General features: G+C 41.3%; 1 protein-coding gene across 1 annotated transcript; it reads right to left on the bottom strand.

Annotated features, from left to right (window-relative positions):
* Positions 1–10,154: 10,154 nt before the first annotated feature.
* Positions 10,155–11,072, bottom strand: LOC136511979 (transcription repressor OFP8-like). The gene has a single exon (XM_066505981.1). It carries the CDS (start codon positions 11,070–11,072, stop codon positions 10,155–10,157), a length of 918 nt encoding a protein of 305 aa, XP_066362078.1.
* Positions 11,073–11,874: the final 802 nt, after the last annotated feature.

The following is an 11,874-nucleotide window of genomic DNA, read 5'->3' as shown; positions in this document are numbered from 1 at the left end:
AATACTTGATAAGAAGTTTAACAAGATACCCATTGAGTACCCCGTAGCGGAAGACAGGCCGAAACTTGGTCAAAACAAGGGCTCTCAAGTGGCCTGGCGCAAGCGCTTCATTAAGCTTGACCATCAATTGTCCTTTGATGATGAGGACGACTGTGAGTCTTCGCCCACCCGCGATGATCACTCACCATTTCCCAACAGAGATCACTCCCCTCCTCATCCGAAGTCATCACCCTCGAGAAGACAGAGGTCTCCTTCTATTCCTCCTCGTCCGACTCCATCTTCATCAGCCCCGAGAAAAAGAGACTCCTCCTCCTCCTCCCCCTCCATCTTCATCAGCGTCGGGAAAACAGAATTCTCATCGTCATCCTCCTCCTCCTCCACCTCAGCCCAAAACAAGATCAAGGACATCCTCGCAGTCGTAGAAAAGGTCCTTGGATGCTCCCAAAGTGGACCAACAGAAAAGAAAAAGGCCATTCAGTGGCAGCGTTACCACCTTGATGAAAAAAAATTTACAGCACACATCTCGAAGGAAGATTGTGTTAGTTTCTTCAATCTCTGTGCCTCACTGACTTTGTTTTTGTTGAAGTCCGAATTCGAAAGGCAAACATAGAATAAATATGCTACAACAAGAGATGAAGAAATACACAATAAAGATTTAAGGAACATACAGAAGTACGTCGAAGACAACCCAGGATTAACCATGGAAGAGGCCACGACCATCTATTATGATGTACAAGGGACGACAACACCGGCAATGAAGTATGAAAGGGGCAATCTTTTGGTTCCCAATCATGAGTATAAAAATCTGACAACATATATGCGCCAGTTACATGAATATTACATGGCTCAAGCAACAGAGACAAACGACTTAAGTTTTGAGGTTATTATCCGTTCGCCACATGTTTTCCATTATCCTAAAGAAGAGAAGTTCGATGTTGAGTGGGAGTGCTTATTCCAGCTATACCAAAAACGGTCTCTCGATGTTCAAATGTTGATGCTGTGGACTATGTAAGTACCCTACATGCACGATATTACAATTAACTACTCTCTCGAGACACAAATTGTTAACTTTTGAGCACTTCCCATGATTTTTATGTAGGTGTATAGCAAAATTTTGCATTCTAAAAAGCAAATAGGATTACATAGGCTTCTTGAACCCTTGCGAGTCAATGAGAGGACATGTCTAGGCCTCCATGGATGTGACGTGGAAGACCTAAAACATAGATTGATTGCTGTTTTTGACAAATTCACGATGAAGAACAAAACCCACATACTTCTAGCCTACAACTGCGAGTATGTGTTCTCGGCTTCTAATTTTATTCTTCTTTTTTCGTTAAGATTATTCGATAATTAGGATTCTGTGATTGCAGCAACCATTTCGTCTTCATTTGTGTTAATCTTGCCAAAAATCTGATCGAGGTGTGGGACTCGAAGAAAAAACCATTTCATCATCTGGAAGCACTGGTGGCAATGCTGAATTAGTAGGTGATCCTAATAACATGTTATTTTCTAATCACACATACCGCTTTCTAATGTTTCTCCTTTTAATGTTGCTCAGTGTCCAAAGAAGACATATCGGTGGGAAGCCGATCACATTCAAGGTTGTCGAAATGGAGGGGAAGTACCTATCACAGCCGGCGGAAAACAATGAATGTGGGTTTTATGTAATGTGGGCAATGCTTCGCTACATCGGCGGAAAATCGGAAGAAGCCGATAAGTTGGTGTGTATAATTCCCATTTCATTTATGTCTGTTAATAATTCAACAAAATCATTTACTGTTCCTCTTTGGATATCATCTTTTTTGAATGACAGCGCAAGAAATATAACCACGAAAGGCTGTTAGACATGGAGATCATCGCACTACAATCGGAGCTGGCAAAATTCATCTTAGCTGAGGTATTGGAAAAAGATGGAGTATTTTCCATTGCACAATCCGTGAAGTACAAGGACCAGTATGGCCCAGAGCGGTTCGCCAGATTATTATAAGAAGTCCGAGAAGCATGTGTGAAGTCCAAGAACATTTCTTTTTTATTTTGAGGGATCGAGATGTGGATAAGAACATTTGAATTGTAACCGTAACATTTGTAATGTTTAATATTGATGTACCTATCGTCTACGTAGCGTATATAAAGCGAAACCCGATTCCACGAAAAATATAAATTAAAATCAATTATAAAACAATAAATTGCGAACGTGACATCACTATCGGTTATCAGAAAACCGGCAGTGTTGTTGTAAACATCACTGTCGGTTAGCAACAAAATCGGTAGTGGTGACACTGACGGCTCGAGCCACAAACCGGCAGCGTTGGCTTAGCCATCACTGCCGGTTCTTGTCACAAACCAGCAATGATTCTTACTACAACACTGTCGGTTGAAACACAAACTGACAGTGTTGTTGGAACTGAGCTCTACCGGGTGGTCTTATGAACCGATAGTGTTGGTGAAAATGAACACTGCCGGTTGTGTAAAAAACTGGCAGCGAAGTTGAAGAACACTGCCGGTATGGTTGTGCCGGTTCAAAATCCAACAGTGATGGGGGATTTTGAACCGACGGTGATGGGGTATTCTGACGTAGTGAACCAACACCAAGGGCCGGCTAGGGTGTCATCAAGTGTTCAAACTGAGTTGAAGCTTTTCTTCTCTAGCTTCCCTTCTCTCTCTCTCAAGCCCAATCACCACAAGAAAATCACTAGGAATCAATACAAGGTGATTGGGAGCAACTATGGAGGAGAGAGATTGAGCTGAGAGAGTAATGGAGAAGATGACCGTCGAGGAAGAGAGGGGAGAGATATTTATACCCCTATGCTCCCACTGAGAAACGACTGACTAGGTATGCGCGGAGGTTCCACACATAACCTATAGAGTCTCTGCGGTGCAGAGATTCCACGCTTGCCAGTATATATGTGAAAGTTTATGCTTTGGCGGAGTATAAGCCGGATGAATTGATGTTTTGGATAAGATTTAGAGCACTTGCTTCACTGATGGACCCAGAGCCCTCGCGTGGAGCCAATTTTCACAGATTTGCGTCTATACAAGAGAACGGTTCCGGCTCCTTGTTTTCCCGGCTAGAACCGCTCGTCATGAGAACGTTTGGTGCGGCTTTCGCCCGCTCCACACGCATAGACGATGAAGAAACCAGTGGGAGAGCCGCACTAAATGAGCCCTAATTGACCCTCGTGGCCCACTCATTAGCGGTTGATGTTTGTGACTGAGAAAGTAAAATTTTGCTTTTGAGGCCGCATCCAACTGCGCACACTAGGAAAGCACGTGACCTTGAGAGCACGTGACCTTGAGTAAGTTCGTTTGTTACGCGGTGGGCCATCTGTGATACAGCTGTGCAAAAATCTTTAAACTCTTTTTGTTCATCTGTGGCGCCAAACCATGCACACTTATCCAAGCCTACACAGATGGATTTTAGTACTTGGCTATCCCTCGGATAGGATAGGACCACCCGCCCACCCTTCTAGGTAGGCATGCCACCACGCATGCAGTGCATCACTGGCCGTGCACGCCGGACATGTAAATAAAATGTCGTCAGCGTGTGGCCCGTTCCTGCATATACGCCGGCCGTCAGCTCCTGTATGCGTATGTCGCCGTGCACCGCCGGCCGCCCGGTCGGCTCCGCTCTCAGTCTGCCATAGCTGATCACTGATCAGAGAGCTAGCATTACTAGAGAGCTAGTAGTAGCTGGCATTATTACTCCATAATGGACAGACAGGTAATAGACTCGAAGCTGCACTTTGGCCTTTGGACCCTGCTACTGGCTGCCCTGCACGGTGTGGCTGTGTCTGTGTGTGCATCCAGTACGTACCCGCGCTGCTGGGGCTGGCACCCCCTCCTACACGCACCTGCACCCGACCAGACCAAGACACGCTGTGGCCTGTGGTCTGAGCTAGAGCTGCATCAATGGCGCGATGCCGACAGGTGCAGCAGGGGGTAGCAGGCTAGCTATGCTATGGATCAGCATGCACGCGAGCAGACGCTGAACGGCTGAACGCAGTGGCGCAGCGCCCTGCCGGGTGCCGGCCGCTGCAGGCCGGCCGGGCCGAGGATGGACGGGGTACGTGGTTCTAGATGCAGTCTCGCCCCCGCCCGCGGCTTTTAATTTGACCCGCCGGCACGTTTCTGGGAAAGGCTTCTGCCCTGCTTTACCTAACCTAACCTACATAACCTACCTGTGCGATAAGCTCCTTGATCGAGTTCGCGTCGTCGCACGACGGTGATGACTGATGCGGACGCTAGCTATCGTTCGGCTGGGCCTGGCAACCGGCGCCAGTTAATGCGCGGGTAGATGAGGTGGTTGGATGACACGTTCCGTACCGAAGTTACTTGAAAATTTTAAAGTTTGAATTTTTGAATCTAAGAAAATAAAAGAAATATTTAAGACTCTAAATGACCAAACATAAAAAACAATCAACTAGAAAGTTATATATTATATCGATAATTGCAACTTTTGTATAGACCATTTCAATATCCGAAGTTATTCAAAATTTCAAAATTTTGAATTTCAAATTTTATTTTTTCTAGCTTTTTTATTCTAAATAGTTTTGAATCAAAAAGTTTTCAACTAAGAAGTTGTAGATCTCCTTGAGATCTACAATTTTGGTATAAAATTCGTCTTCACCTGACCTCATAAGCAAAAGTAATGAAATTTTTAAATAACTACTAAGGGTTGTAATATAATAGTGAGGGGCATATTGGTCACTTTTAACTTCTCTCTTCCATCTACTCATAAATATTACTTAGTAGCCATAATGTCTAAGAGCCAATTTCTACAAATGAAGAATGTCTCCTAGTAAATAAAATTAAGTTATGTCCATCAGTAAATACTAATATTGTAAGATGACTGACAAAAAAATTTACCCCAAAACAAAAGGTTGTTCGGATCATTTTACTCCCCAAAGATAGCAGTAATATCCATGCTTTCATTCTTTACTTTTACTACAACTATAAGCTTTACCAATAAAAATAATTATTTTTTGGGAATTACCAATAAAAATAGTTAAGAGATTCTTTTAGCATTTTATTATTATTATTATTATTATTATTATTATTATTATTATTATTATTATTATTATTATTATTATTATTATTATTATTATTATTATTATTATTATTATTATTATTATTATTATTATTATTATTATTATTATTATTATTATTATTATTATTATTATTATTATTATTATTATTTGAGTTCTAGTGTGACACCCTAAATTATAAACGTTTAATACGCTAACATCTCCTTGTAGAAATTCTTAATTTTTAATTTCCTAATACATCCTTATAGAAATTTTGCATGACCGTTAATATTATTATTAGTGAATGTATTTCTCGGGTGATGAATCCTTTATTTGGCAATCACAATGTGGCTCTGAATTTCGATTGATCCTTGTCATACACTTAGAGTATCATCTTAATTTTCCTTATTACGTAAAGAAGAAACATAAATGTTTCCTTAACAAACCAAATATAAATGACACTAACAATTTTCTTTAAATTATATTAATACTCTATGACAATACTATTTTTTGTGAGTTTTGTTTGAGATAGTCTATACATTTTAACTCAAACATTATAACTTTGGTTTTAACCTTTCTGTACATTTTTATAAAACAATACCACTGCACATATAATTTTTTTATATAGGAAATTCAACATCTTGAGCTCCTAGTCTAGAATGAAATGATTGTTTTGCCATTACAATAACAAAGGTAGATTCTATGACCTAGAATCCATTTTTAATGTTATATAGAAGAATTTTTTTGAATAAATATAAAATAAACACTAAAATTTAAACTTAATACATGGATTACAAAATTAGAACATAGTAAGATCTAGAGTTGAAAACCAAAATGGAAACAACTAAATACATGATGTAACAGAAAGCATGCTCCAAGAGAACTTAAGCTAAAGATTTACAAAATAAATATTAAAACCCTAGATAGGTAAGATGCAAAGGATATAAATAAATAAGATTAATTGGTAAATTAATCATAGCTGAATCCATATTATAGAGTATCAAAATGAGTATTTTTTAAAAGTATCAAAATGAGTATTTTGTTAGGAAATGAACAGAATAAGAGAGTAAACATAATAGTTTTTTATTAGCTTTATGTACTAATTTGTTCATGAAACCTTATGTAACATAGGATTCTAGACCATGGCAAGGCTTAGGCAGATGGGCTAGAACCACCCTAGAAATGCAACACTTCCAATAATATAGATTATTATTGAGGACATAAATGAATCTTTTCACCACTCTATGAAAAATTTGCATAACGGGGACGAACCCAAGGAAAATAAACAAAATAAAATTAGTTGCATGTAAGGAATTACCTACATGCACAAATCAGTTTGGCTAAGAAAAAACACCACAAGAACTGTCTCATAGCTAAGGGCTTGTTTGGATGAGTTTCGGATTCTTAAAAACCAGTTTTTGCCTCTAGTTTCTAAAATCTGGATTCCGAGCAAAAACTGGTTGGGGTGTTTAGATCCCTAATTTTTAAGAATCTGGCTACATTTATTGATCACAGGTCACAAGAAACTGATAAAAGATGGGTATCAATAGCTTCTTGGTTTTTAAGAATCTGACAAAATCTGACACAAGAAACTGGACAAAAACTAGCCTATTTGGATCCCAGCTAGTTTTCAAAAACCAGATTCTTAAAAACTGGAGGAATCCAAACAAAGCCTAAGCTAGTTAATATTTTTGCTGATGTAAAGGAGAGAAGAGATTAAAAAGAGGTTAACTTGATTCTCATGTAAGCAACAATTTGGACACAGAAGACTATGTTGTGGTGGGCTCACATAAAAAGTGGGTGTGAGGATAAATAGGAAAGATAATGTGAAACATACTATGGCATGATAATAATAAAACCTTTAAAGATAAATAGAAGTTAATTATTATATAGCTTGGCTTCTTACTACTTGATTTATAAATAAATTTATTTTTATTATTGAGCTTGGTGCTTGCTCTAATATGGCACGGAAGAAATCATTTGAATCCATTTACGCAAATGATCATTGCGCCATGCATGATAGCAGCCATGCACTTGAAAAAAAAAATCCAAAGCTGCCACTGACAGGACCTTTCAGCATGTGTCACGGCTAGTGAGTAGACCTTCTCTTCCTACGTCGAGTAGGACTATTGTACTCGTGATGTACTGCTAGGCATGACCCATAATTAATATGACATCATCTTTCAAATTTGCTACAATGGGTATGGATCTGTAGGTGATTCACTGTTGCTGGTGCTGGTGTTAGGCCGCTATTTCACTATGTGGGTGATTCAAGTGACGATGTGGATGGTTCCATTGGTAATACAAATATTAAGATGGTGATTTGGACGATCATAAAAAATTATGAGATGATTAATGATATCATTTTCAATTGATATAAGAACTTAAAGATAATTTATCTCCACGTGTCTTCGGAACCCTCGTCCTTGCGATCATGCGCCAGGAGATGACTATAAAGTTTTTGGAAAGAGCTTTCGCGCGACTACTCCATACCTCCACGACGGCTCGTCTTCCAAATGCTACGTCATGACTGGCTCGTCTTCCAAAGGCTACGTCATCGGGATGTTGTCTGTGCCGCTAGCAGATTCTTCACATCATCAACGACAACATTCCTCCACCTCTCATGACGACTCCGTGATCCAATCTTTTATTACAGTATGCCTTACGATGCCATTCGCTATGTCGCTGTTCATGCTATTCGGTTTAACTAGTATGTTTGAACTGTTTGTGCTAGTATTGAGATCGTCATGCTTTATATTCTAATTTTAATCTTGAAATTGTCTACTTTCTCAGAAAAAAAAGTTATACAACTACTATACACTAATACACGCATGCATGCGACAAGGTAGGTGCAGGTCCTGAATCAGAAAATCCCACACGGGCGCACACACAGACCAAATGGTCCATATGTGTGTATATAACCACCTGTTATTAATCGAGATTTGAGAGAATATCAAAATGGACTGTCACGAAAGAGAATGTGCGACGTCCATTACCCTTCAAAACGAACACGTTTGGAATTTTAATTTGAATGCAAATCTGGCTGTAGCCAGTCGGTTGGCACTGCTTTTGGCGGCATGTAGGGCATGTTTAGTTCCACCAAATTTCCAACTTTGACACTATGCAAAAAGAAGATTCTCCATCACATCAAAAGTGCGGTACAAGCATGGAGTACTAAATGTTGACGAAATTAAAAAATTAATTACACAGTTTGGTTGTACTTTGCGAGACGAACGTTTTGAGCCTAATTAGTCAACGATTTGACAATTATTACCAAATAAAAAAATAACACTGTAGCTACAGTTTAGCTACAGTGCATCCGTCGGCGCCGAATCGGCGCAAAACGAGGGCGCAGTTGGAAAGGAGCAGGCACCAAACTGGGAGGCCTCATTTATGTCTCGTTTGATGTGACAGGGACCTGATGCCTAGGCTTGGAATGAAGAGCCAGATTGGCTCAAATCCAACGAAATGGAAGCTCTGGCTCCTAGCTGAAACTCTGTGCACCTTGGAACTTTGGAAGTATTCAAGCTTCAAATTGGATCCATCCACTTCGTGCTTGTTTAGTTCCCAAATTCCCAAAAAGTGTTACAGTAGTCATCACATCGAATCTTGCGATACGTGTATGAAGCATTAAATGTAGATGAAAAAAAACTAATTGCATAGTTTGGTTGGAAATTGCGAGACGAACGTTTTGAGCCTAATTAGTCCATGATTGAACACTAATTGCCAAATAAAAACGAAAAGTGCTACAGTAGCCAAATTCCCAAAATTAGCGTACTAAACACAACCCTCTCTCTCTCTGTTTTGTGTTCACTGGCATCATTTCTAGAATCTAAAAATCAAATATACTACTCCCTCCGTCAAAAAAGGTCATTACGGGATGCTTGCGGGTTAAGCCTTCTCCACTTTGACTAGATTTCTAGAAAATATGTGCAATATTTATATCTTCAAATAAGTTTATTATGAAAGTATATTCAACGATCTATCTAATGATACTAATTATGTACTATAAATATTAATATTTTTTATACATAATTGGTCAAAGTTAAAAGAAGTAGACTTCTCGGAAAGCGAAAATGACTTCTATTTTGGGACATAGGGAGTATGTAGTAGCCAACACAGTTTTTGTGGGTAAAAGAAAGTAACTCGACTTTTATTCTATGTGAAAATATTTTAAATTCGAGCAAATATATAGAAGATGTTATCAATATTGATAATTCCACATAAATATATTATAAAATTCATATTAATTACATGGTGAATCTAATTATATTTCTTTGGCATTATAAGTATTTACATATTTTTTTATATAATTTTAGCTAAACTTGAGGTAGTTTAACTTATGCTAGTGTTTTTCTTTTTATACGCAGATAGTATTATTTCCTAATCAAGCTTTGTTAAAATGGTGCCAACGGACCTGAGCTTTTGCAATTCAATTCGTGAATCAGGAGTGCCAAAGACACCTGTCACAACTTGCAACAAAACTGTTCGAATATAATATAGGACCTGTACGATATAAATGTTAATCACTAGCTAGCTAAAAATTAGCTCTAGTACAATCCAAATAGGAGGACTAAGTTTTTAGACTAGTCTTCCCTAGTCACTAGTTATTAGTCAACTAGCTAGCCAATCTTAACTAATTTGAGTTAATCTTTAGCCTAACTAGTAACTGGTTTTAGCTCATTCAAACAGGACCATAGTATTGACAGAACTTGTAAATCCTGCATATGGGGAAAAAATGGAATGTGGCCAGAAATGGCTACCGTACCAAGGTCCAAGGTCATGGGGAACTCTAGCTACTACCGTACCATGTTCAAATGTTGGTGCAACTTGGGGCAGCGTATTGAAACTGTCATATCTATGCTAAGTACAATTGCATATGCTCATGTTTTAAATAAGGTAATCCTGTCCAGCCATTAGACCAAACTTCCTCGATAAACAGGAGAACTGCATGCATGAAGGTAACTAGTATATCCAGCTTGCTAGGCTCACAAATAAAGTACAGCTACCGTCTCATGCACATCAACAAGCATACAGTACTTTGCAACTACGTTCAGGTGCATCAGTGCATGCACAAGCTAAGCGGCTAGATCCCACAACGCCGATGGCCAGCGTTAGGCTAGCGGCCGGCTAGCCGCCGTGGAGGACGACCCAGACGTCGGAGAACGCCTGGAGGATGACAGCGTGGAATCGCGGCGCGTTGAGCGACAGGTACGACCGCAGCAGCCGCTCCAGCTCCGCCCCGCCGAACACCTGACGCTCCATGATCATCTCCACCATCGACTGCCGGAAGTCGCCGTATGGGTCCCGTGACCGCTTCACCACCGCCAGCCCCTTCCGTACCTGCTCCACCGCCGCAGCGGTGGCCGTCGCTGTTTCCATCGCCACCAGAGGACGAAACCCCGGCTCCCTCACGGCGCCAGCGCCGCACGTCTCTAAGCAGCTTGCCGATGGCTGCCAACAGCAACGCCGCCGCCTCCTCTGGCGGCGGAGGTGGCTCTTGTTCTTGGACGGCGGCTGCAGCAGCTTCCTGTACGCGTAGAAGCCAGAGGAGTCGGAGGAAATTAGGCTTCTTGAGGACAAGAAAGTCTCTGTGTCGTCGTCGTCGCCGTAACCGTCGGTGTCATCGTCTTCCTCGCCAGAAGAGGTGAAGCCGTAGGGGTTGGACGAGAGCGTCCGGACGCCGCCTTTGTCGACGGCGTTGTTGAAGTGCCGCCGACCGCTGTGGCGGGAGGAGGTGCTCCTCTGCTCCTTGTTGCTGCGCATGCTCTCGGTCTCGTGAGGAGGGCGGCGGAGGCGGCCGAGAGCGGCTGAGAAAGGCTCGGAGCGGGAAAGGGGGGCGGCACTGGTGTAGTTGGCTGCGGTGGTGGAACTGGAAGTGGAAGAGATCGATATCGTTGTGGCGGCGGCGGCTGTGGCTGTGAAAACCGTGGAGGTGGACGAGGATGAGCTGCATGGGGAGCGGAGGAACGTGTTGGCCGGGCGGAGGAGCAGCTGGGTGAGGCGGTCCTTTAGCCGCCGGCCACCACTTCTGCCACCGCAGTCCATGGATTGCTTGAACGAGCTTGGGCGGGGATAGTGGTATGTGAGTGAAATGACTGAATGCACCGAGCGCGCCGAGGATGGCTCGAGAAACAAAGGAGGCAGGTGCTACTGGATGCTGATACTCCATCTCACAATGGTCATTTATAGGGGTTGTTATTCGATGGGTGCCATTACTATTTTTCAGATTTAAGAAGTGCCATTACAGTTAACCTATTTCGACATTGACTATTATATTTTTTTCGTCCCTTAAGAATGTGTCCCGTCACACATTCGGAAGCAGATCCTTTGACTTTGGCCTCCTGACTTTGAGTCCATCAGCCTGGTTGCTGGTTTCTTGACTGATAAGGTCGGCTGTTGCTGGTTTATTATGAGATAAAAACACTATACCATGGCTGATAAGCCCTGACTGAAACCAAAACTGAATGACAGCTCGGACTAATTACAATCAGGCCCATGTGCTAGTGACTAAGTTACAGAGGCCAAAGTTTGAGGAGTCTCATCCATAAGTTCATCAGACCTTTTGAATCGATTTGAGGACGTATATGGCATATGAGTATTAAGATGAGGAGGGGTGAATTAGACAACTTAAAATCTACTTCTAAAACTAAGGCCTCTAAAACAGCCTAGTCAAAACCTATGCACGAGTTAATCTATTTAGATGTGCAACTAAGATTTTGTTAGGTGTGTCGTTATCTCTAATACAAAAGAGTTATGCAACCTAGGTTCCAACCTAAGGTGGATCCAGCTATATAGGGCGAGGTAGGGCACCCCTCCGGCGAGTACCTTCTTGGCTTCTACCTCCCCT

This window comes from Miscanthus floridulus, chromosome 16 (genome assembly GCF_019320115.1).
Source record: "Miscanthus floridulus cultivar M001 chromosome 16, ASM1932011v1, whole genome shotgun sequence".
Taxonomy (NCBI): domain Eukaryota; kingdom Viridiplantae; phylum Streptophyta; class Magnoliopsida; order Poales; family Poaceae; genus Miscanthus; species Miscanthus floridulus.
This window is presented reverse-complemented; position numbering and strand designations above follow the sequence as displayed.

Bases quoted from the DNA above. Each gene is read 5' to 3' on its own strand.
- LOC136511979 (XM_066505981.1), bottom strand. From the start codon at position 11,072: ATGGACTGCGGTGGCAGAAGTGGTGGCCGGCGGCTAAAGGACCGCCTC.